Source organism: Cupressus sempervirens, chromosome 9, assembly GCF_028749045.1.
Source record: "Cupressus sempervirens isolate cs-2001-9-10 chromosome 9, ASM2874904v1, whole genome shotgun sequence".
Taxonomy (NCBI): domain Eukaryota; kingdom Viridiplantae; phylum Streptophyta; class Pinopsida; order Cupressales; family Cupressaceae; genus Cupressus; species Cupressus sempervirens.
In genome coordinates this window covers 329271145-329298199 of record NC_143126.1, presented here as the reverse complement: position 1 = coordinate 329298199, position 27055 = coordinate 329271145, and the positions used below count along the sequence as shown (strand labels likewise).

The 27055-nt window shown below is 36.3% G+C and overlaps 1 protein-coding gene across 1 annotated transcript; it reads right to left on the bottom strand.

The window, feature by feature from the left end:
* Positions 1-22860: 22860 nt before the first annotated feature.
* Positions 22861-26821, bottom strand: LOC149538691 (uncharacterized). The gene is made up of 2 exons (XM_089800024.1): positions 26695-26821; positions 22861-26511 (listed from the first exon to the last, which is right to left on the bottom strand). Exon 2 carries the CDS (start codon positions 26375-26377, stop codon positions 23153-23155), a length of 3225 nt encoding a protein of 1074 aa, XP_089656150.1. The 5' UTR covers positions 26378-26511; positions 26695-26821; the 3' UTR covers positions 22861-23152.
* Positions 26822-27055: the final 234 nt, after the last annotated feature.

The window sequence follows — 27055 nt, the reverse complement described above, 5'->3', positions numbered from 1 at the left end:
TCTGACAAAATGTACTTCATGTAGAAGATGTAAGGAGATATATCCACTGCAAAATTGAAAGTATTAGAGATCAAGATATACACAAAGACTTAGGAGTCTTGTGTAATAATTAACTAACTTTGAAATATGTGTATGCACACCTGAATAAATTAAACCTAGTGAAGTATATGTTATATACTAAGTTTGATAATCATGACTAGGCCGGAATCATTTTGAGTAGGGTCCATGATAAAAAAAAAATTGGCTAGGTAATGCACATGTTGCAATTGACGATGACCTAATTCACAAGGTCACAGGTCTAAGAAATGAGGGATGCAATCCTGTAAATGAAAGAAATGTAAGGAAGATGGTTGAGACAAACCTATTTACTAGATTTGATGGAAGAAATATGAAGGTGGACACAATTTAGGATAAACAAGTCAAGGTATTAAGCAAGATTTTAGGGTACAAGTTTAACCATAGTTCAAGGGTTAACTCAATACCAACTAGATTCTTACACGCATCCTATGTAATGGAAATTGAGAGGATAAAAGTGAACTTATTTGAGATAATTAGAGTACAGTTATTGGATAACATTTCTAAACTGAAGAAGACCAAGAATGTAGTCTTCAAATTTGATTCATTATTAACACATTTTCTTTTCTATGTAACAAAGAAATTCCTAGGGGTGACTAATTGGGAAAGTAATGAATGCACAATGAAGTTGGTGACTCAGTGCTACAAGACAAGGCTAGAAAATGTCAGAGATAGTGACATAGATAGAATGGTGAAGAATTTCCAAACTAAGATGAAACATAGGTACATAATACCTCCTTCCATGGTAAAGAAGTACAAAGATGATTTATGCTTCATGGTGGAGACTGATAGAACCAAGAGTAAAGTTTATTGAGCCCATGGGATATGAGATGAGTGAAAAAATCATAGAAGGGTATGCATGGATCATACTCTAGTCAGAGAGGGACACTGAGTGCCCTAGATAGGGTACCTATGAAGAGGAAGTGAGAGAAGTTCATTTTGAACTCCATAGCAATGAAAGAAAGAAGAAAGTGGAGAAAGTTATAGATTCCATCCTTAAGCAGTTAGGCATGACTTGAGAGGAGTTTAATAAAGTCAAGGGAACTGCACTTGAAATGAAGGCAAGTGGGAAATCTGAGGTGATAACAACAACACCTATTGTTGTTGTAGAACCTTCTGTAGGTGTAACTATTGTTGAACAAAGTGTGTAGGCACCATATGCATCAGTTGCACAAATGCAACCAGTAACAATTCAGGCACCTAAAAGGAAACCATGGGTTGAAGCACCTATTGTGCAGAGGAAGTCAGAAAGATTGGTGAAGGTAAAGCAAGAACATGCACCATCCACTAAGAAAAGGGTCAAGCAAATGTCTAGTGGACCCAACAAAAGGAGAAAGACTCTACTAGTAAGTGATTTAGAGGAATCTAAAGATGAAACTGAGGACAAACCCATAGAGCAAGAAATGCAAGAAAGAAGAACACCAACAAGAAAGAAAGCATGGAAACCTAAGGTAGAAAACCTTAACATGCAAATAATAAATTATGGTAGTTGTATACAATTAAATAAGTATTATAGTCTGTACAGTAATATGGATAGAAGGCAGCTAGAGAATGCCATAGTGAGGAACATAATCTTAAGGAAAAAAAATGTTCGACACTATCTAGAATAAGATTCCTAGAAAGAGCTATATAATAGGTTTTTGAACAGAAAGAAAAGAGTGATAGAAGAGGATACTAAGTTGAGAGAAACTATGATTAATAAGTTGTGTGAAATCAACTCTAAGGAGGACATGGATAGAATTTTGAAGGGTATTGAGCCCTTGCCGAGGAGCAAAAAAAGAGAAATTCTTTTGATCAGAGGCAATTATGAGGATGTAAGAAAGGAGACAAAGGAAGCCATAGGTAAGTATATGACCTTGATACCTGTAGTAATAAAGATGAGTGTGTAGTTTAAAACTATGAGTGTGGTGTATGTGCAAGCAAGTACACCTTCCAATGATGAGGAAGAAGTTGAAGAGACACAACATGCACCATTATCACCTCACATTGTTATGGGTATTGAATCCATGTAAGTGGATAGTACACACATAACTATAGATACAATGAAAAATCCATTTGCAACTTTTAGAACAACCATTGTTGGCAATATCACTGCCTATTCAAGCTTAGATGAAGAAGAAGAAGAAGAAGAAACAAAGAAACAGGAAAAGGAAAAGAGGAAAGAAGAAGCAAAAAGGAAAGAAGAAGAAAAGAAGAAAGAATCAAGAAGGAACAAGAGAAAAAGGAAAGGAAGAAAGAAGTAAAGAGACTAGAAGAAGAAAGGAAGAAAGTTGAGGAGGAGGAGGAGATTGCAGAACTGAAAGCGATTGCATTCATTCCAACAATAACTCTAGTAATAATACCATCTGATGATGATGGGAACTAGAAAGGGTTAATGACCTCATTGAGCAAGTTATTTGAAAAGAACAAATCTGTTAGGTCTTTGGAGAAGACGTTGTCAAAAGTTTTGGATAGGATGTAGAAGACAGTTACTACAACTCTAACTAATCCAGACTTATAGACAAAGCCCAAGGAACTAGTTAAGTATTTTGATGAAGAGTTCACAACTTTATGTGAAGTAGCTTCAACACAAGCACAAGCCAAGCATGATGTAACACTTTTTGACATAGTGTTCATGAATGTAAGAAATGATCTAAAGGGACTTGATGTATGTGTCAAGGATTTGAGGAAACATATTAATAAGGGGAAGAATTTGTATGAACGGTGTGTGCTATCATACAAGTACATAATAGATTTTGAGAATCAAGCAAAGGATCAGATGAGTGAATTTCATACTCACTGCAAAGTTATAGCTCCCTGAGGCCAACATTGAAGAATGTGGAATAGAAGTGGAGAATATCCATAATATAATCAGAGGTTTGAAGTTTGATAAGGAAAAGGTAGTAAAGAAGTTCTCTACTCTTAGAGAAATCTTCTCACCTAAGATCAACATTTTGAAAAGGCAACTAAAGGGATGTCTTGAAGCAAAGACTTCCTATGATAAGTTTGCCTATACTGATTTTAGTACAGTAGATGTGGCATCCTATGCACTATGCACACTAATCAGTATCTATGATGTAGTTAAGGAGAACTGGAAGAAGGAAGTGGAAAGACTAGAACTTGTATGTGGATATTGTTTTTCCAGGATATCAAGTTGATCAGCAATAGGTTGCTCATTTCTTGTATACAATTTTTGACACCTTTGTCATTGATCTCAAAGGGGGAGTAATATATGTAAGGAAAATTGTATATGTAAGGAGGAGTATAATTTTGTATCAATGTAAGGAGTGATAAGGAATGTAATGATCCATCAAAACATGAATAAAAATTGTTATGTTTTGAAGGCAATTTTTGTATAGTTACTTTTATTTGTTGTATTTTGTATGACATCATTTTGGGATTTAGCCAATTTTTCCAAATATTGTTATCAATGCCAAAGGGGGAGATTGTTGGCAATATCATCAGTTAGATGTCTATTGAGTTGTCATTTATGACAACATGTATTCAACGTTTCATTTATGCATTTACAAATAGAAAATTGTCTAAGTTTTAGACAGTTTGTAGCAATATAGAGAAAGATATGATGTACATACAGATGACACACTTTGAGTTAGCTTATGCACAGTTGAGGATAGCTTTATGACAATGTCATAATGATGTGGTTAAGTGTGTGGATATGTACAATCAGTATGATGCATGTTTTAGTCAAAATACCAGTACAAGTATTTAATAGAGCATAGAAGAGAATTGAGTTGTACTGCTTAAGGAATTGTTTCAGTAACAAAATAATTACCTAGTCATGATGAGCTTAATTTGTGGATATTAATCCATAAGATATATTATATTATGTCAAGCGAGTGAAGATATGAAGGTTGACTGAGCAAAGAATTATTAATTTGTGAAGTATAAGAAGAGATCTTATCTTGCACAAATAATGTGAAGTCAATGTGCAATTTGTATGATATGCGGACTATTGTATGGACAACTTGAAAGATATATGAGCCTTATGTGAGTCAAGATCATATGTATGATCAGAGAAAGTGTGAATTACAATAGTGAGAAAGTATTGTATGTATATCTATTCTTGTGAACAACTTTATTGTATAATTGCATATTAAAGTAGTGGGCTCTTCTTGCATACATTTTATTTGTTCTACCAACTTCTAACAAGGTTAAGGCTTTTAATAGGGTCTAGTCCTCTAACAAGGACTTGAGACACTATATGTACTTCATAGACTCCTAATAGGGTCGATATCCTTAACATGATTATTTTGTTTAGTGGATCATATAGTGGATATCGTCCCCACTGAGGTTTTCCCTTGGCCATGGTTTCTCTAGATAACAAATAATGGTGTTATGAGTTCTCTATGTGTATGGTTGTATTTATTGTTCAACATAAATGGTTTAATCTCATATGCAAGTTATAAGTAAAATAACAATATTCAATTGTGGGCAAAAGTTTGTAGAATACTGATTCACCCTCCCCCCAACTCTTAGTATTATCTATTTTTAACAAAAGACAAATCTCAAACTAGTTCAAGGAAAAGGAAGAAAGAAACCTCTTAGAAGACACCAAACCCAAAGAAAGGGGAAGGTGAAGAAACAAAATAACTTAGGGTGAGAGTCATCCTCACCTAAAATAGAGTCAAGTAAAGAGGACATGACCAAGAAGATGAGTGAAGATGAATCAAAGAAGAAACAACTACCTGTCCAAGGGAGACCAATTCCATCCATTGGTGAATCAATGCTAACGACAAAAAAACTCATAAAAAGAGGTAGTAATCCAACCCCTCCACTTTCAATTGAGGACATTGTAAATGATATTGTTCATAATGGAAATTATAACACAATAAAGTATAGATACTCACTCATGAATGATAAAGACCATAATAATGTCATTAGCATTGTACAGGTTAGCATGAGAACCTACAACATGTCAACTAAAATGGTCAAAGGTGACTGCAAAGCTTAAACTAAGATTATTAGTGGGTGTCGAGTAAGTTAGTTGAAGTTGAGCAAATTCTCAGTAGAAGTTGAGTAATAGAAATTTCTAGTGTGTACTGAGTGATCTTCATTTTCCAAGTGAAGATCAGGTGTCGAGCATCAGAAAATTTTCAGTTGGTGCCAAGTGATCTTCAGGTGCAGAGCATCAGGAAAAACATAGTTGATGCCAAGTAACACAATATGTGTCAAGCACCAGTATTTCAATAGTGCCGAGTTGCTACATTATTTCAAAAGATGAAGATTCACCAAATCTAAGCCGACATAATGGTTACATTGAATTTTGTGAATGAGTTGGAAGATAAGGATGATGAGTTGGTGGCACAGAATCTTATGTAAACCATTTTTGGGCAAATTCTAAAGGATTATTCAAGAAGTTTCTAGAGGAAATAGAATATGGGTTAGATGCAATGAATCCTACCTAATCCATGCGAATTGAAATTGAAAAATGGAAGGAAAGAGCAAGAAAAGGTACTCAAAGACTTATATTTAAGAAGTGATAGACCAAGAAGCAAAGAGCTACTGATATTGTTGCTGCTAAAGAGACAAATCTGCGAAGTAGTTAGAAGGGTGTCAAGGAGGAGACATCTAGGAGAAGGAAGAGCACAGAGGATTTGCTTCTATGAGTGGTCATGAAGAGTTGATTGCACTAGTACATTGAGTGTGGAGACTCAAGGAGACAAAGCTTGAAAGAAGGGCAAGTTGTCAAGAGTTGTAGAGATTGAAGGCCAGGCAAGGGTATGAGCTGAGAAGTGATCTGAAATCTGCAAGATAAGTTGTATGTTGTAGTCAGGCCAAGATTTTCTAATACTCTTTAGAAATTGTATTAGATCTAAAAATCCTATAGACTTAGATTGGCCTAACAACTATTTGTAAATCATTTAACAGGGTGGAATTCCAAGTGAATGTTCTAAAGTCCTCTAACCAGGCCCACTTCTAACAGGGTGGTTAAATCCTCTAACAAAGTCACATTTAATAGTGTGTTGTAAGCCTTTAACAAGGTAGGCCTTTCATACGACATCACTTTAGAAGAGTGGGAATTGAGTAGCATGTTACTGCTAGTTTTTTTCAAATTAGGTTTCCATGTAAATCACTGTGTCATGTGTTGATTTCTTACGCGTTATGCTTGGATGTTGATTTACAATAACTTGCTAATTAGATAAGTTAAAGCTTGGATGAATGAATGGTTGAATGGGTTCACTACACTTAGTAAAAAGTTTGAATATGACATTTGGACCTTGAATAATTGATTCACCCCCTCCCCCTCTCAGTTATTCTAAAGCAATTCTAACAATTGGTATCAGAGCCATCTGCTAATTTAGTTTCAAGGTACTAGAAGCAAAAAGATCAAGATGTTCAAGAGAGAATTTCCCAAGCTCAACAAAGAAAACTTTTTTGCATGGCAGAGTTTGATGAAATTGCACATTGGATCAATAGGTGACTATGCACAAACCTCAATTGAAACAGAACATGTAACTCCATCAGGACCTCTTACTACAGATGATTTGAATAAAAAAGAGCATAACCAAGCAATGTTGGAGATTGCCTCTGCACTCAGCTATGCAGAATATGATGACATCAAAGACTGTGACACTACATTTAAGATGTGGAAAACCTTGTCAGAAATCTATGGAGGAGATCAGAATGTCCAGAGAGAAAAGAGAGAGAGTATAAGAGAAAATTTTGATGACATGAAGATGGAAGAAGGTGAAAATATTGCTTAGTACACTGCAAGAATGAAAGAAGTGGTGAGTGCAATAAGAAGTCTAAGTGGACAATTGGAAGAAGAAACAACTATTAGCAAATACTTAAGAACTCTGGTTCCTGTCTATGCTATAAGAGTTTCAGCCATCCAAGAGTTGAGGTGTGTACAAGGGAACACGCTAACCTTTGAAGGAATAGTGGGAAGACTTACTGCATTTGAGCTATCCAATTTTGAACACTATAGACCTAAGAACTTTGAACCTGCTTTCAAGGTCAAGATGACAATAAAAGATACTCAAGAGGAAACATCAAGAAAGAAAAGAAGAAAAGGAAAACATACATCCAGTGATAGCAGCATAGATGAGGAAGATGTGGAATAGTTAGAAGCACTACTGGCTAGGAGATTTCATAGAGGTAAAGGAAAATTCAAAGGTAAGCTCCCTATCATATATTTCAATTGCAATAAAGTAGGTCATATAGCTGCAAGATGTCCATAGAAAAAGAACTACAAAGAAGGAAACGAGTACATGAACAAAAGAGAAGATAACAACAAAGAGAAAGGCAAGAAATGCTACATTGTTGAAGAAGACTTTGATGAGAATGATGATGAAGTAGTCTATGTAGCCATGAAGGATGAATCAAACAAAGATGAAGATGAAAAAACAACATTGGTTACCTATGTGAACAAGAGTGACAAGTGGATCACAGACAGTGGATGCTCACATCACATGACAACAGATAAAAGTAAATTCATTACCTTTACTCAATATAATGGAAATAGTGTTAGATTTGGTAATGATGCCCCATGTCAAATCAAAGGAAAAGGTTCTATCAAACTTATAGAGCAAAATCAATGTGATAATGCATACTATGTTGAAGGATTGAACTACAACTTGTTGAGTGTATCATAGTGAGACAATGTAGGTTGCAAAGTTGAATTTGGAAATAAAACTGCTAAAATATATGACACAAATGGAAATCTGATAGGAAAGGGTGAACAAACTAGGAGTAATATGTTTTTCCTAGATATGGAAGATGCAACATGTCTTGTTGTTAGACTTGATGATGTGTCATTATGACATAAAATGTTGTTTCATGTGAGCTTTGATAATCTGATTAGCATAAACAAGAAAAAGAAAGTCAGAGGCTTGCCCAAGTTGAAGAAACCTAAAAACACAATGTGTAAACAATGTCAACTAGGGAAGATGACTAAGTCTAGTTTCAAAAGAAAAACATACACTTCCAATGAAGTATTAGAGTTAATCCATACAGACTTATGTGGCCCAATAGAAGTGCAAAGCTACCTAGGAGACAGATACACAATGCTACTTGTAGATGATTATTCTAGGATTATGACTGCTATGTTCTTAAAACAAAAATCTGATACATTCCAAATGTTTAAGTGGTATTTGGCTAGAGTTGAGAAGGAAACAGGAAATAACTTGAAATGCCTAAGGTCAGATAGAAAAGGTGAGTTCACATCAAGAGAGTTTGAAATATTCTGCAATGAAAAAGGTATCAAAAGGCAAACATCAACACCAAGAACTCCACCACAGAATGGTATTGCTGAAAGGAGGAATAGGTCAGTAATTGACTATGCTAGAACCTTGATAATGGAGAAAAATGTTGCACTAAAGTACTGGAGAGAAGTTGTAAGTACTGCAGTCTACACACTGAATAGAGTTCAAGTCAAGAAAGGTACAAATGCAACACCTTTTGAATTATGGTATGGTCATTCACCTAATGTTAAACATTTCAAAGTATTTGGTTGTAAATGCTATATTCTAAAAGATACAAGAAATGGCAAGTTCGATGCAAAAAGTGATGAAGACATATTTCTTGGATACTCCACTAGAAGTAAGGCATATAAGTGTTTGAATGTTAACACTAACGAAATTGTGGAGAGTGCAAATGTAAATTTTGATGAGCATGTAGAAGTTCAGGTTGATGAGTCAAAGCAAATAGAGGATTATAGATCCTTTGTATACTTCTATGAAGGAATGACAGTTGAAGACAATGTTGCAAATCAAGTTGGGAATCAATAACAAACTTCAATATCTATCGAGTCTCAGCCTGTGAATGCCAAGTTGCATTCAAAAGTCGAGCTGTAGAATGCAGAAAATGCACATTCTGATTCTGAAAACAATATGCAAGAAAGAAATGATGAAATGCCAGATGAAGAAGAATGAAATAACTTTAAAGCTAAAGGATCAAACATAGAAAGAAGGATTGAACCCATATTAGCCAAGTATGTGAGAAAACATCACCCTGCAGATCAAATCATTGGTGACAAGGATGCAAGACCAATGACAAAGAATAGGCTTAGAAGTGAATCATGTCTGTTGAGCAAGGTTGAACCCAAAATAGTGAAATATGCACTACAAGATGATGACTGGTATAAAGCCATGGAAGAAGAGATAGATCAGATTGAGAAAAACAAAACATGGTCTCTAGTTCCTAGACCAGCTGATAAGAATGTGATTGGTACCAAATGGGTGTTTAAAAACAAACTTGATGAGAATGGTGAGATAACAAGAAACAAAGCTAGACTAGTTTACAAAGGCTATGCACAAGAAGAAGGACTGGATTATGGAGAGACATTTGCCCTTGCTGCAAGAATGGAAGGAGTAAGAACATTACTTGCATATGCTGCATATAAAAGTTTCAAAGTCTACTAGATGTATGTGAAGTCTGCATTTCTGAATGGTATATTGGAAGAGGAAGTTTACATAGAACAACCAGAGGGATTTGTTGATGAGAAGAATAAGGACATGGTCTACAAGCTACACAAAGCACTTTATGGATTAAAGAAAGCACATAGAGCATGGTATGAGAGGTTGCACAAATATCTTGTGAGGATAGGATTTGAGAGAATAGATGACAAAAACAACTTGTACATCAAAGCTGAGGAAGGTAAAGACATTTTGATATCAAAAATCTTTGTTGATGATATAATATTCGGAGGGAAAGATGTTCTTATACAGATTTTGCTGATCAAATGAAATATGAATTTGAGATGTCAATGTTTGGAAAAATCAAATTTTTTGTTGGATTACAAGTACATCAGTTGAAGTATGGTATATTTGTAACTCAATCCAAATACATCAAAGAAGTACTCAAAACATTTGGGCTAGAAGACTCAAAACCAGTCAGCACACCATTGGCAACGGGCCATAAACTATCCAAGAATGATAAGTCTGCTGAAGTAAATCAAACATTGTATAGGTCAATGATTGGAAAGCTGCAATATGTTGTACATAGTAGACCAAACATTGCATTAGATGTTGGAATAGTGGCAAGATTTTCTGCCAATCCTAGAGAAAATCATTTAATGGTAGTGAAGAGAATATTGAGATACCTAAAAGGAACTGCTGACTTGATTTATACTACAAGAGAAATGAAAAGTTTGAACTGAAAGCCTACACTGATGCAAATTGGGAAGGTAACATTGATGATAGAAAAAACACCAATGGAGGAGCACTTTTCTTAGGAAAGAGGTTGATTACATGGACCAACAAAAAACAAAGTTGCACCTCACAGTCTACTGTTGAAGCCGAATATGTGGCAGTTGCTATAAACTTCACCAATATTGTATGGATCAAATATTTGCTGCAAGGTATGAAGGAAGAGGTAATTGAGCTTGTGATACTTTATTGTGATAATACAAGTGCTATCAATATATCAAAGAATCTAGTAATGCATGCTAAAACTAAGCATATTGCAATCAAGTATCACTATGTAAGAGAGCTGGTGGAAGACAAACAAGTGAAGATGGAATATGTTAGCTCCAAGGAACAAATTGTTGATATCTTCATAAAAGCACTATCAAAAGATGCTTTTGAGTATCTTAGAGGTAAGTTAGGGGTGATACCCCTAGCTAAGGCTACTTGAACCAAAAAGCAAGTATGCCTTGCATCAAATAAGTTGAATGTTGAAGATTTTATACATTGATGTAGAGGATGTTTACTTTGGGATCCATGCCTAAAGTAGTAGAAGTGCTGAAATTTTAAATCAGTCACAAGTAGGGTGACAGAGGAAGACATTGAATAAACCTATAAAAGCTACACTTGCATATTAAAGATGCTAATATGTCTTTGGCATTTTTGTCAAAGAGGGAGAAGTAGACAACTGATCAACAACTGTTGAAGATAAAGAATCAAAAAAGAGGGAGAAGATGTTTAAAACTAATCAAAGAAGATAGAAGGAGAAGTTGTAAGATGTTGATCAAAACAACAGAAGTTGAGCAATACTGAGGGAGAAAGTCAAAGAACAAGTATACAACAACAAAGAGGGAGAAGCTGAAATGAAGCAATCAGAATAGTAGAAGGAGATGTGATGTTATAATTTACTTTTTGGCATTTGACTTACTATTCTAACATAGTAAGCTTGTGGTTGAATAGTTTAGTCTGATGGTTGATCAGTTTGGTTTGCCATCAATGCCAAAGAGGGAGATTGTTGGAAATCTGATTGAAAAGCTCATTGTTGTTAAGATCAATGAGGGAGATTGTTGTAAAAGAATGTTTTCGATCATTGTTTTGTCATCGATGTCAAACCTGCTATTTGTAGGGATGATATTTGCTTACAAGATCCAAGTACTATTACTTAGTTGATTGATGAAGAAGATTTGATCAACACGATGTAACAAGAGCACCTAAGGGAAAGGTTGAGTTATGATGTTGTAATGAAGTGAAAAGATCAATTAAGACAATGGTTAAGTAATGTATTGATGACATACTCAAGGATACAAAGGTTAGTCACACTTAGAGTTATTGAAGGAAGAGGTTGTAACAAGGTTGACTGCAAAGCTTAAACTGAGATCATTAGTGGGTGTTGAGCAAGTTGGTTCAAGCCGAGCAAATTCTCAGTAGAAGCCAAGTCACAAAAATTTCTAGTGTGTTGAGTGATCTTCATGTGCCGAGTGAAGATCAAGTGTCGAGCATCAGAAAATTTTCAGTTGGTGCCAAGTGATCTTCAGGTGCCGAGCATCAAGAAAAACATAGTTAATGTCGAGTAACATAGTATGTGTTGAGCACCAGTATTTCAATAGTGCTGAGCTACTGCATTATTTCAAAAGATGAAGATTCGACAAATTTAAGCTGAGATAGTAGTTACATTTAATTTTGTAAATGAGTTGAAAGATAAGGATGACAAGTTGGTGGCACAGAATCCTATGAAAACTATTTTTGGGCAAATTCTAAAGGATTATTCAAGAAGTTTCTAGAGGAAACAGAATATGGGTTAGATGCAATGAATCCTACCTAATCCATGTGAATTGAAATTGAAAAATGGAAGAAACAAGCACGAAAAGGTACTCCAAGACTTCTATTTAAGAAGTCACGGACCAAGAAGCAAAGAGCTATTGATACTGTTGCTGCTGAAGAGCCAAATCTGTGAAGTAGTTAGAAGGGTGTCAAGGAGGAGACATCCATGAGAAGGAAGAGCATAGAGGCTCTGCTTCTATGAGTGGTCATGAAGAGTTGATTGCACTGGTACATTGAGTGTGGAGACTCAAGGGGACAAAGCTTGAAAGAAGGGCAAGCTATCAAGAGTTGCATAGATTGAAGGCTAGGCAAGGGTATGAGTTGAGAAGTGATTTGAAATCTGCAAGATAAGTTGTATGTTGTAGTCAGGTCAAGATTTTCTAATACTCTTTAGCAATTGTATTAGATCTAAAAATCCTATGGACTTAGGTTGGCCTAACAGCCATTTGTAAATCTTTTAACAGGGTGGTATTGTAAGTGAATGTTCTAAAGTCCTCTAACCAGGCCCACTTCTAACATGGTGATTAAATCCTCTAACAAGGTCACATTTAACAGTGTGTTGTAAGTCTTTAACAGGGCAGGCCTTTCACAAGGCATCACTTCAGAAGAGTGAGAATTGAGTAGCATGTTACTGGTGGTTTTTCCCAAATTGGGTTTCCACGTAAATCACTATGTCATGTGTTGATTTCTTATGTGTTATGCTTGCATGTTGATTTATAGTAACTTGCTAATTAGATAAGTTAAAGCTTGGATGAATGAATGGTTGAATGGGTTCACTACACTTAGTGAAAAGTTTGAATAGGACATTTGGACCTTGAATAACTGATTCACCCCCTCCCCCTCTTAGTTATTCTAAAGCAATTATAACAAAAGGTTCTATTGAACCAAGTCCACAAACAAAAGATCAACAAATAGAGTAGAACCTCGCAATAGAAGCTATGATAAAAACCACTAAGGATGCAATAGGTGTGTTGACATCACAAGGAGATAATGCTAGCATGAAAAAGAAGAGTCCAGAAAATACCATGACTGAAGATGTACAAAAGGACTTAGCACAAGAAATCAAGCAATAGGAAGTTGACCAACTGATCAAGCAGACTACTCTAGAGAAGTCTAGAATGACTACCAGAGTAACTCAAATGCCTGAAGAATCAACTAAGTCCAAACCTTTAAAGAGGAAACTATAGCTAGAAAAGGAATAACACACAAAAGAAAGGGAGAAAAAAAGGCAGAGGAGAAAATTGCCATCCTCATCTTTATCATCTTTAAGCTCTGAAGATGAAGGAACATTGTTTGAGAAACATGCTCAAGAAGTGGAAGATCCAGAGAGAATTCATGAAGACTTGGATAAGAATGCATTAAAAGTAAAAGAGATTAGCAAATAAGATCTTGATCATCATCACCAATTAATTCAAAAGCTTAAAGCAATCAGTTAATCACACCTAATGCAAGCATGAGCAAGAACATTGACAAAGGCACAAGAGGTGATCAAAGGTCTACTTATGGATGATAAGTATGATACTGATGAAGATTTTATAGATCAAGTTGAGAAGCTACTCAAGAATGCAGACATAAAAGAGTTAACTGGTAACATTTGAAAGAGGAAATAAAAAGAAAAACTCAAATAACTTATTGAATACCACACAAAGGATCTTGCAAAAGAAAAGGATAATGTAGTAGATTTGTTAAAGAATGTTTCACTCATTGTAATAAGGATATCAAATTCATAGAATTATATGATAGATTTGGATGACACTCTGAAAAGAAATCGTGAAGTGCTATAGGTCACTTGAACATCATTTGACATGGCAACAAGTTCAACAATCAAGTATACAAGTTAGATTCAAGAAATGCTACATCTGATCAACATGATTACAACTGAGCAACACAAGAAAACCTCTACACTCTTTGAGCTCCAATACTTTCATTCCCCAGTGATAGGAATCATCTAAGGACATGTACAAGGGGAAGAAAATTTGTTATCCAACAACCCCTTCAATACTATTGAAGATATGGAGAATCAATTTCTAGAGATCACAAGTCTTACAATAGCACTTAGGAACCTACACCAATCATGGAAGACACGCTTGGATGCAGAAAAGATGAGATACTCAAACATTCTATGACCCTTTGTTATTGATGACAAAGCGAGGGAGATAAATTGTAGAAAGGGGGAGATTGTTGATGGTAGGAGGAGATAAAGTATAAAGCAAGGATAAAGGAGGAGTGATGAGGCTAATTATTGCCTCTATTTCATGATAGTTTTAAACACTTTGTTAATACTCTGTTTCATTTTCATCAGGACATTTGTGAACTTATGTTTACCTAAACCAATGATTAACCTATGGGTAGATAGTATGTCATCTTTTGCCAATATTATATATATGATGCAGTATTTCATACAATTATCAAAATGTGTGTCCTTATATTTGAATTTAGTTTGATAATGCTTATTTACAATTATCTCTACATTATAACTAACCTTTTAGCAATGAAGCTGAAGATGATTGGAAGAATTCAAAGATGAACGTTGAAGACAACCAATAGCATTCAAGGAGAAAAGAAAGATGAAGTTTAGCCACGATGGAGAAAAATCATAACGATACCAAAGGACATGGCTGCGAGTATGGGAGAGCTATGAAGACTTACTGCATTCTCTGCATTTATTATTATGTCAAGCAGTTGTTTAGACTTTATTATTCTCGCCTTGAGCCGTTATCTTTTCTTCCCGCCTTAAGTTGTTATTTTCTTTCTTTCTCTCCTACGGATTTATAGCTAGATTGTTTACTTTTCTGTTTTGGAATAAGCATCGATCTTCTATATATAGGGATTGGACCAAGTGTGTTAGTTTAGTTAGAAGGAGAAAGTTTATGAAAACAAACTGTTAACTTTTGTAGTGAGTTGTTTTTATAGTTCTACGTATTGTTCCCATGTAATGAATTTCTGAAATGTAATGAAATAGCAAGTGGCTTCTATCCTGTGTTAGTAATTTAGTTGAAGCTAACCAAGGGGGGCCACTTGAGAGGTGGATTAGATTAGAATAGTATAGATTTATTTCCAAGCATTTTTAGTATTGCAAGTAAAAGTTGTAAGTTCCTTCCTATAGCATCATATTTTGTGAATGTTCTTGCAACATCTGTGAGAACAATTATAGTAGATGAACTAAGTTTTAATATACGTTAGCATTTTATTGCATTTCCAGTATTCATTTCAGTAAAGAGTTAAGCATGTTAGTTTCTTGTAGCAATAGTGTAGGTTTTTTTCCTTGCATTTTACTTTCCTACAGCATAAGCATAATGACTCATTAAGATACCTAGTGCACATACTGTGCTGACCATTTCAAGTATACGTCCCTAGGTTGACAAGATTATATGCACCTCATAGTGAGAAAAATAGTCCTTAGATTGAATACATTATTCCTAAGCATGGCCTAGAGCATGATTATTATACACCTATTGTGAGGCGGACCATTTTTTGCGTCGTTGCCAGGGATGGTGTCAAGCTAAGAGCATTCTTGAGTCATAGTTCTTAGATAAAGTTTTTTTAGAAATTTCTAGTTTTAAAACTTTCTTCACCAGTGTGAAGAGTTCAATTGCATGCATCGAAGAGGAAGACGACAAGATGAATATGGCAGATTTCTTCCACGGGAGTCTGTTAATTTGAACGGAAAAATTGAAAAAGAAGAAGTTGAGTTTCCTTTTGAAGATGCAAGTCTTGTTTTTCCTATAGAATCATCTTCAAGACCAAAACCTATAGATACAAGTGGTCTTCAACCTTTTAATGAAATTTTGGCCAGTTTCCTTGATAATATTGCTTTAAATCCACCAGTTGTTAATAATTCAGTACCCAATGTTCCTTTTCAGCAGCAACCTCATAATCTAATACCTCCAGTAATGGCACAACCTACTTTTTCATTTCCTCTCCCAAGCCTCATAAATATTGATAATCTCAAGAATATACCTGCAGCTACTCTTCCAAAGTTCTATGGCCTTGCAACCGAAGACCCTGATACTTTCTTGTTTGAATTTGACATACTCGATACTTTCTTGTTTGAATTTGACATACTTTCTTGTTTGAATTTGACATACTCTGTCGTAGTTTTGACTACAACATTGATGCCCATAAGCTCAAATTATTTCTAGCAACACTAAAAGAATCAACTCTACAATGGTTCATGGGCTTAGGAGCCAATGCAATAGGAACTTGGGATGAAATGTAAACTCTGTTCTAGATAAATATAAAGAGTATTGCAAAGCGTCTGGTTCAAGAGGAGATGATGTCTTTAGGATATCACAGGAGGAAGAAACATTGGAAGACTATGTTTCACGTTTCTTGTATACACTGCAGAAGAACCCTTAGCATGTGTTGTTTGAGGATTCACAAAAGCTAGTCTTTATGAAGGGTGTGAATGATAATTGTCTAGAAGCACTAGACTTGATGGCTAGTGGTGATGTATATCAAGCTTCTTAGGATGACCTCAAGAAGATCTGTCAAAACTATTCAAGGTCAACCATGAAGAAAGGCCAAGGACCTCGTTCCATAGCCACTAAAGGAATGAGCCAAGGTATTTCAAAGTTTGAAATATCTAACCTATTGTCAGATTTCAAGAAGGACATCATCAATGATGTCGCTACATATCTTGACACAATGACTACAAAGAAGAAGTGTGCAAAAGTTGAGTTACAACTAGTTGAATACTGCCCTCATTGCAGAAAGAAAAAGAAGGATTGCCAATGCAAACTGGTTGCAAGCATGGATAACCAACATCTTTCAACTGAGTACCTCAAGATAGATGGCGATGATGAGCAAGTATTTTTTGTTGCTCAACACCGGCCATGGGCCCAACGTCAAGGTATGCCTCAGGACCCTTTGGAAAATTCAAATTCATATGGTAATCAATGGCAAAACTGTAATCCCCAAGGTCCTCCACCATATCAACCTAATTGGAATAATGTTGGGCAAAACAATCCGCAACAACCCCAATGGCCTCAAAATTCCCAACCATCCTGGCCCAACCAACAGAATAACCAATGGCAAAACCAATAGAACTACTGGCAAAACCAACAAAACCAATGGCAACCACCCCAAGGGAATTGGTAGTCTACGAACCAATGGAGGGGATCTCAACAGGGGCCTAACCAAAATACCAATACTCCATAATTACCACCTTTAGTTCAACAACCTGTTCTAATGCCACCACCTGCAAATCCTGGACCTCAAAAGCAAACATAGTTACCTGCACAACCTCTGCCAAATCCAAATAGCCAACAGCCACAAAAACCCATGTAGAGTGTTGATGCTCAACAATATCCTGCTTACGCTCTGAGTGTTGCATATATACATCTGAGATCTGGTACAACTTTACCAGCGCCTAAACTGCCTCTTATAATTGAAATACCAGATACTCCTGCAGCATCAGAACCCTCAGTCGCTAAAAGCATCAGAACCCTCAGTCGCTAAAGTGGTTGACCCAACCAATGTCATCATTTCAACCCAAGCTCAACGAACGGTGGAACCTCCTTTTCTAGAAAAGTTTATGCAAAGTAAACCTATAGAAAAAGAGGAACAACCTTTTGATATTATTGATCAGTTGAAGAACATACATGTCCAAATACCCCTGTTCCAAGCCATTAAAGATGTTCCGATCTATGAAAAAGCCATTAGAGATGCTTGTTTGAAGAACCCTGGAATGAAGAAAAAGGACCCCACCACAATCCATATTGTGGGACAATTGGCTAACATTATGTTAGGAAAATTGATCGCAGCAAAACATTCTAATCTAGGTAGTCCAGTAGTGAATGTGAGCATAAACGGGTAGGTTGTTAAAAATGCTCTAATAGATCTTGGTGCTACTATAAATGTCATGACCAAGGACACTATGATGAAGTTAAAAATAGAAGGATTAAAGGTTACTCCAACAATTCTGCAGCTTGCAGATAGTTCCACTATAACCCCTAATGGGATGATAGAAAACATAGTTGTAACCTTAGATTCTCTAAAGTATCCCACAGACCTCATGATTATGTCCCCCAAAGTTAATCTATGTAGTTACTTTGTCATCCTAGGTCGACCATGGCTAGTCACAACTGATGCAAATTGTCTTCATGAAGTGTGACTTTGATGGAGTCGATCCTAGGGATGTTATTTATAATCGGTTCAAATTTTCTCTTCAAAGAGGTGTTATTTCTTCTAGGGAAGGTGTGTTATTCAAATCATGAGAGCTAGATGTCAACATATTTTGTGAAGGATAAATAGGCAATGTTGTTTGTCCCCTCATCCTCAAGGAGTTTTGATAATCAACATTGATGGTTCATCTCAAGGGAATCCTAGTCATATTGGTATTGATAGAATAAGTCGTGATAGCTCTACAAGTACTCAATTCATTTTGTCAATTTATAAGGGTCTTCATACTAATAATTTAATGGAGGCTTTTACTATTTTGTATGCGCTGGAGAGTAGTTATTTTCTTGGCTAGACAATCATTATTTGTGAATCAAATTCTTAGGTGTTGATGACTTTGTTGAATGAGTATAGTCAAATGATTTTAGTTGACACTTAACTATGGTAACTAGACAAATTCCTTAGTTGTATAGTTCCGTTTTAATCACATTCCTAAAGAGTGGAATAGAGTTGTAGATTGCTACGTCAAATGGACTTATCATCATATGTAGGGTTGTAATAGGGGATAATTACCTTTGAAAATTTCTCATGCATTTGATCATTTAGGGTCCATTTGGTTACAGGCATAGGAATGCAATATTGGGAATAGAAATGGCTATTCCAATAACAACTATTTTTTGTAATGGGTATAAGCTCATTTTAGAGGCAAAATGGGAATATGTATTCTTATTCCCTATTGCAATTGACAAACCAAACGGAAAATAAAAAATGTATTCCAAATTTTCTATTCCTATTCCAACAACCAAACAGGGCCTAAGGTGAAAACTAACACAGTGGTATAGTACCATTTTCTCTAGTGATTACATGGTCCTTCTTGATTTGTATTTCTTACTCTCATTGAATAAATTTTTACTCCTCTTTTAGACTTATTAATCAATTGTTTATATCAACTTACATAACTTTAGAGATTGAATTTGATGTTGTGTTTTGTGGACTTAAAAAGACTGCTAAGAAAGCTAGAAAACCTTTTATAGAAGGAATATTTGCATTGAATTTGACTTCACTCTAGTTTTTTAATATTTATTTTTATATTTAAATACACTTAATGCAATTATGTTTATTTTAATCTTAGTGAAAAATAAAAAAACACTGCAGAACACTTGAAAAATAAAATTTAATAATAAAATGCTGATTATTATATTTCTACAAAATCCATAAATACTTGACCAATTTATTTTTATAATTTTCCTTTCTTAAAAAATTTCCTATCCAGACCTAACCATTACACCCCCAAAATTGTCATCTGATATAAAACATATGGCCCTAAGGTGTCAACGCACGATGAAAATTTGGTAAAATATAGTACTCAGCAAATTCAGGGAGGATGTAACTACCCCACAGATTGGACTAGCATATACAAACCATTTTGCTAGTTCTGTAATAAATATGATCCTGCATAAACCCGTTATGAGAAATAGGTACACTATAGTCGTTGAGGGTGAATGGAGGTATTTCCATGGATTGGACTCCCATATACAATCCATTTGGAGTAGATGGTGATGACTAAGTACAATTTGGGCTGTGCCAAGTTTGCAGAGCCATAAACAAAATGGATAGCATGGATGAAATTGCCTTAAGCGGTGAGGTCAAGATACATTGAGAAATGTTTGAACTGAATATCTACCATCTCTCAATACTGAGGATTTGCTTGGGGCTCAGGACCTCAACTTGGATAGCTCAGCATTCATTGGGAACACAGATATTGATTCCTTGGATATGTCTCGATACTAAGGAAAAGGTGTACAAGTTGACTTACAGGATCAGGGCACCGCAAAAACCAAAATCCCTGCAAATAATGGTACTAAGAATGAGTGGACGCATCAACAAGTGCTCTAAAATTGTTTACGCCTGAGATGGAGGGGCGAAAGAGAAATAAGTGTGAGGAATAGAGCAAGCTGTTCCAAAGGAATGGGCTAAGGAGATGTTTGAAAACTAAGTTGAGAAAGACAAGAAAACTTACCCCACTCAATTCCTATGCCATGGTGTACTAAGTCTAGACAACTGCTCATTTTCCAGAACTGGAGTCATTGTAATTTTGATTTTCCTATGCATGTGTTGGGTCCAGGAATTGAGAAGAATATGTTAACTTGGCATAAGAATCAACTTTGAGAATCTTAGTCAGGAAATCCCTTACCCAAAGTGACAACGGAAACAAGTAGGAAATTTAAGAGAAAATGCAGATAAATGCGATGTCTTCAAGCAACAAAGTCTGCAGTTTGAATTCGGTTCTAATATTCTTTCTAACTAATTAAATTATTTGTAAAGGGAGGCTAAGGGGGTTACCAAGATCATCATTCGGCTAAGATCAGAGCTTGGGAATGATTTTGATCCAAGTAAAGTGAAGCTAATTGCATTCATACATTCAATTTTTCAACTTCCAAGGAGTCTTAAACCAAAGAGAAGGAGAACCCACTCCAAAGAATTGGCAGCCCTGCAAGCAAGGGAATTTCAAGAACAGAAGGGGAAAACAAATGGGAGCTACAGCTGAAAACTCTCCAACAAAACAAGGTCAGAACAGTTGCTATATTTTTGGCTCTTACAAAAAAGGATAGTTTGATCCTTCAAACGACTTAAGATATAGATCTGTGAGTTATGGAGTTACAGAAGAATTTCTTTGCCAAAAAGTTTAAAGCCACGTGATAACAACCTGTAGAGTTAAAACACTGACTTGGGATGATAGCAAGTAGGAGCTATTCACGGCTCTCCAAGGAGGAGACCATAAGTTAAATGACAATCTAGCTAATGAAATGTAATCATACAGGACCATGCAAGAAGAGTAATCAAATCAGCAGGACCAACGAGCTTTGAAATGCTAAGAAAACAGATTGAGGGAGCCAACAGAGAAATTGATGCAATTCTAAAAATGACAAGCATGGATCCAAGATGGGCATGGCTTAACATACATTCAAAATCCGCAACACTCTCATCTTAAAATCTTCCTACTTTGGATGATACTAACTTGTTTGGGTACAACCAGATGACTTAGTCCAAGAGAAGAAAGACCCTAGTGAGCAAAGAAGAGCCAAGCATGGCTCAACTTTATATTCAAAATCTGGAAACATGCTCAACTCAAAATCTTCCTACTTTGGACTATAATAACTTGTTTGCTTACAACCAGACGAGTTAGTCCATTGGAATGTTGGTGGTAGAAGTGGAAAGAACCTAGAGAACAAAGTAGAGCCAAGCATTCTGCATTCAATCGAAAGCCACAAGGTATTCAATAACACTTAATCCATGGGTTTTTCCCAAGTTTTTCAAAAATCTGCCCGTTTGGCCTTTAAAGCTTGGGTCAATTTAAGGCCTAGATTTTTTAGCTTGATTAATAATTTGAGACTTGCTGCATGTTTGAGTGTAATTAAGACCATTGAACAAATTATTATATTGGTCTTATTTTTGTTTATCTTTCCATGTGCTGTTAGCATATGAAATAACAATCACAGGTTTGACCATATTCTTATGACTGCTTCAGCAATGTTTATTTTCTTGTGTTTTCCCGTTTTTAAACCCCAAGAAACTGCATTTCTTTTATAGTTTCAGTTTCTGTGTCGAGGCATGGAATGCTACTATGCTTCAAATTATAGGTTGAATAGCACTAGAAATTTAGGTGGAAGTCTGTGGTAGTGTTCAACATTTTTTGTGGGATATACTTAAAAACAAGCAGCAGCAATCCTTGGCAGATATCAGAGGCACTTTTTCTTTAAGAGCTGATCTCATATGGGGAATCGACAAATGTTAAGATTCCAAGCATTATCTGTACATGGTGAACAAGCAGTCAAATTCCCACATATGTAAAACGAGGGACTTGTTTCTTTTAAAAAAATAAAAAGATTCTTCCTTGAAGCTTATGATGGCATCAAAGTCACAGTCATGATGAAACATTCCTAAACTAAGAAAGGTAAAATACTAAAAACAGAGGCACTGCATGCTAAACATGTCATTTCATGTTAGTATGAAGGCTGGCTGGATGGGTGTGAGCAACCCCATGAAATACATATATAACCCCATTTGAGTAAAACAACTTGGAATAGTAAAACATGTACGAGCCATTGTAGATGACTAAACTCTCACAATTAATCCAAACCCCTGCTATAGAGCATTGGTATAATTATTGAGTTTCTCCAAAGCTTCTTTTATAGCCCATTGATTCTCAACTTAAAAAATGAGTGAAGGCTTTGTTTATAATGATCATTCTTTAAAATATCAAAGAGGCAATTCAATAGACTTGTGACCTGAATGATAGCAAGATAAGCCTTCCATTCAGTGGCTTAACGTATACCAATTAATGCATGATTCATCGAGCACATTAAGTGATATTTGAAAATTAAAAAATGCCAGCAACATGTGATGTCATTATAAAGAGACTTTCACATGTAACATTAAGCTTCAGCAGACACTTGCAGTCTATAGTTTTATTGAAAAAATAAACCCTGGAGCAGTTGAAGTAGAAAGGCTGATCAAAACTCAGCCATCTCTTTTCATACTTCTAAAACGGTAAAACCTAATAGAAATTTGATTAAAAGATGGAACTTATGTTTTGAGCAGCCAGACTGAGCAGTTATAACCAAATGTGCCAACTTGAATGGGCGTAAAGAAAAATGCCAAAGTGGCTGATGTACACAAGGTGAATTTTTGTAGATGAATAAAAAGATGGAGAATGAGATAAGATTCAAAACAACATTCATTCTTTACGACATCTGAAATAGTGCTGAAAAATAGGCAGCTACCTTTACCTGTTAGGAAGACCTTGTCTAGAAGCTTTATCCATCACATATCTTACTGAATCTCACAAGTCAAGGAGCAAGACCTTCTTCAGTAAATTTGTGTATTAAGCTGCAATTACAGGAACATTGTGTGCATCTAAGCACACAATTAAAGAAGTCACAATTTAATTTCAGGTGTCTATATTTGTCCTCTACAACCAAAAGAAAAACATTAACTTCAAGAAGCTATTCTCAATTCGCACTTTCATCTTCACTTATGTGAGAATGACCGTTCACTTGCGCATTGACACCAGAAACAAGCTCAGCTTCAAAAGTTTGTGAGGGCAGCCTCTCATACATGGTTGATCCAAGCCGCAAGAGTTTAGCTGAGCTAGATCTCAATGCCCGCTTCAAAGTAACTGCTTTCCATCTTTGCTGGATGTAAACCACAATTGCAAGCACCACAGCAGTAACTGGAATAGCAATGTCGCCGAACTTCGAATAAAAATCTAAGCTAGGATTTGCAAATTCAAACTCATCTGCAAAGTAAGGATTGAAAACTGGGGTTCTTAAGTAGTCATATATGTGAGGTAGAAGTCGCAAAACAGTGACGCCGATGTAATATAATTTCCTAAGTGGTTTGCAATCAACTTGCCAAAGAAAATTGCCAACAATTTGAGGAAGCAGGAAAAAATCCTGCATCAAACCTACATACTCCTTAAGTTCTCTTTCCCATTCATGCTGCTTGTGCATGTTGCCTTTCCAGTCTAGATATGTAGAAGATTGAACTGGACGTTGACTGACTTTCACAGTATGTACAACCAACACAATCAAAAAACCCAAAGCATGAATAGATGCACAAATGGCAAGGACTCGCTTGTCACTTGGGACTCTCCATGGCTCTAAAGGACTCCTTGTGAACAATCGAATGCGAGATTTCCAAACCTTTTGAGCCAATCTAAGTGTCAACAATAATGCAATCAACACAAGAAGTTTAACCAAGTAGTCCATGATCTGAGACATTCTACCTTCATTGAGAACTGAATAGTCGCTGTTATCAGAATCATATTTCATCTTCTCAAACAAGGCCTCTGCACCTGTTATGAGAGGAATACTGTATCCAATGGCCTGGAGACCCAACATGACATGAGAGATGTATGGTACAGCTTCTGTCTTCTTTCGAATGTAAAATAATTGACTGAGGATGCACACAATCATCATCGATAGTGTCACTATGCGCAACAAACCTTCCAAACTCTTGCGAGAAATTATCTCTTCTCGCTGTCTCCTGTAAAGAATGGGCAGTGTCTGTAGACTAATTGGCTGGAAAAGAAGAGGGTCATCTTCAGTCCTTTGGCTTGTCACTGAAATCTGGACTGTTGGATTCACAAACCACCTGGCATTTGTTGGTGGATACTCAACTTTGACATTAACCAAGCAATCCAAACCATCCTCGAGATCACCGCTCTCATGCATTACATTCCATGGGGAACGAACATCCTTGCATCCTATAAGGTACATTTTACCCACTCTTGGATCATATAGACCCTCAACAAATAGCTTGGAAAAATTTCCTTCCATTTTCAACTGTGCAGCAACATTCAGGAAGAACTTCTCCTCCTCTGGCCCTTTTGATGGAGATGATCTTGAAGTATTCTTAGTCATGAAGGAAACATTTGAGGCTTGTAGCCAGTCAACTCCCACAAAGCTGTCAATAGCTATGACATCCAAGTCTATGAAGGTTTTCATGAAATTTGTTTTGGAGGAACTTTGCAGTATACCCAAGGAATGCACTGAAAGATCTTCACTTAGCAGAGAGAAACTCTCCCGTGTCTTTCCATTTTCTTTCCAAGGGTACTTTAAGAATGATTTCTTCAGCTGTTCGCCAAACCCAACTGGCTCGTCTTTCTCTAACATGGCTCCTGCTAATTTGATCTTGCTGTACGTATATGTCATGTTGCTCAATACATCCCATGGCAACTGTGGAGGATGTAAAAGAAGCTCAAATATAAGAGGATAGAATGCAGATGTAGCCTTCTGAATGCTGGAAATGCTGCCAACAGCTATGCTTCTTTGCTTGATAGAAAGTGAAAGAGGAATATAAATGCAGATACGAGAATTACAAGGACTATCAGTACTGCCCTTGGATCCGAGACATCCAACCATACAAAGCTGACCAGAAGATGAGCTCCACTTACCTTCTGCAGACAGAGTTAAGCCATTAAGGCCTGATCTTTCTAATGCCAGGACGTGACTCTGTGAAGGAGGCACAGCTCGAAAAACAGCACTAACGTTTGCAAAATCTGACTTGCCCATGCCAGGATTAGGCGGATCTACACACCTCACGTCCTGCACAACAAGCTTCGTGTTTTTGAAACTGCCATCTGTTGCCTGAATTTCTCTATCATTTATAAATGGACCTAACTTGCTGCAATATTTATCTGTGCCATTACATTGCCAATTAGGAACCACATCCAAAAGCTGACCCGATATCAGTTCCATTAAGACGGAACAAAATTGCTTTCCTCTGTAGGTTTTATTACCTTCGTTTAGTGATTTTTCCAGATATGGGTAAGGATCACAAGCCTTTGCAACCAAGCTTTCAGAACCAAACTGATAATTTGTAAAAGCACCCAGCTGGGAAAAAATATCAATATCATTGAAGTATCTAGAAGTGGAGGGTCGGTTGAGGCTTATCAAATTTCCACGAATTTCTCTGGTAGTCAATGAGAAGTTGTTAGGGAAGTGCAGTTTTAGCAAGATTTTCTCATCTTCTAACAGAGTTGGTGAGAGAAAGTCAGAATTTTCTAACCAATCCCAAGGATCTGAAGCGTTTTCTCCACGGGAGGGGAGATTTGAACTTCCCAGCATGCACAAAACCCTTTCTTCCTTAGATTCGAAGTAGACACCTTCAAAAGTAATACCAAGTGCAGTGAAGCCGGGATAAATTTGAAAGCTTTGAGGGTCGCTTCCGTCATAGTATGCTCCCCTGTCTGTTGCTATGACCAATCGTAAAAACCCACTCAGATTCAACATTTTCGTAGATGCCCCCTTGTCTGAATCCACATCTGTGATATAGAAAGATGCCAGATTGATCGGAGACTGCTTTTCTGCAAAGGTATAATTGGACTGACCTTTCGATTTATAAGGCATCAGAGGTGCCGAACCCTTGTCTTGGTTCCAATCTCCATTCACAAAAGAAAGCTCATTCTGAATACTATAAGCACGATTAGGATTGGGAGGCAGCATTGAAGCCTCTTTTAAAACAGACCTACATTCATCCTTCACCTCATTAAAACGTTTGTAAGTGGGCTTGGCGTTGTTGTAGTTCGATTGACCATAAAATTCAGCACTTGCTTCAGAAACCCCAGGATAAGACCCAGAAGGGTAAAACCCGCCAACGGAGGACGTTAACAAGGAAGACAATGTTACAGCCCAAACCCAAAACCCAAACAGAGCTTGGCAATGCTTTCCCATGTTTTCCAACCCTCAAATTCTCATTAAAGCTGCAAGAAACTTGGTTTTTTTTTCACTTCTTAACTCAGAGATTCAAGATCTGGCTCTAAGAAACAAATAAAACAATGTAGCTTGCGGACAACAACAACGAATATCTATCATTCAGAAAAACATAAAGAACAAGTCAAATCTTGCAGTGCAAGCGTCTGACAAAATGATAGCAAACCCTAACAACTCTGCTCAATATTGCACGACCCAATTTAGCATATCTATAACATGTGCTTATAGAAACGGCATTTTAGGCGAAAAAGGATCAAAATCCTGATCTAAGAACTAACCTGCGTTCGCAATTGGGTATCGAAGATAGAGGCTCTCCATACAACTTCGGTAGATTTCTTCAACTTAGAATATGTAGATTCAGCGTGATAAATATATGGACTTTGAGATACTACTGAGTGACAAGTGTGAAAACAGATACACTTCTGTCCCCGTCATCCGGAGTAAAATCTAAGCAATTGCAAAGTTGTTTGGCACTGAGTTGCCTCAATTACCCGCTGTTAAATTTGACGGTCAAGCTTCTATTTCATGGAAATCCGCATCAGTACAGGTAGATAAGATGTTACAGAATTTTCCTAGTCAATCGAAATTTAAAAACAAATTTTTATAATATTTTACAATGCAAAGGATTAATACTTGCAT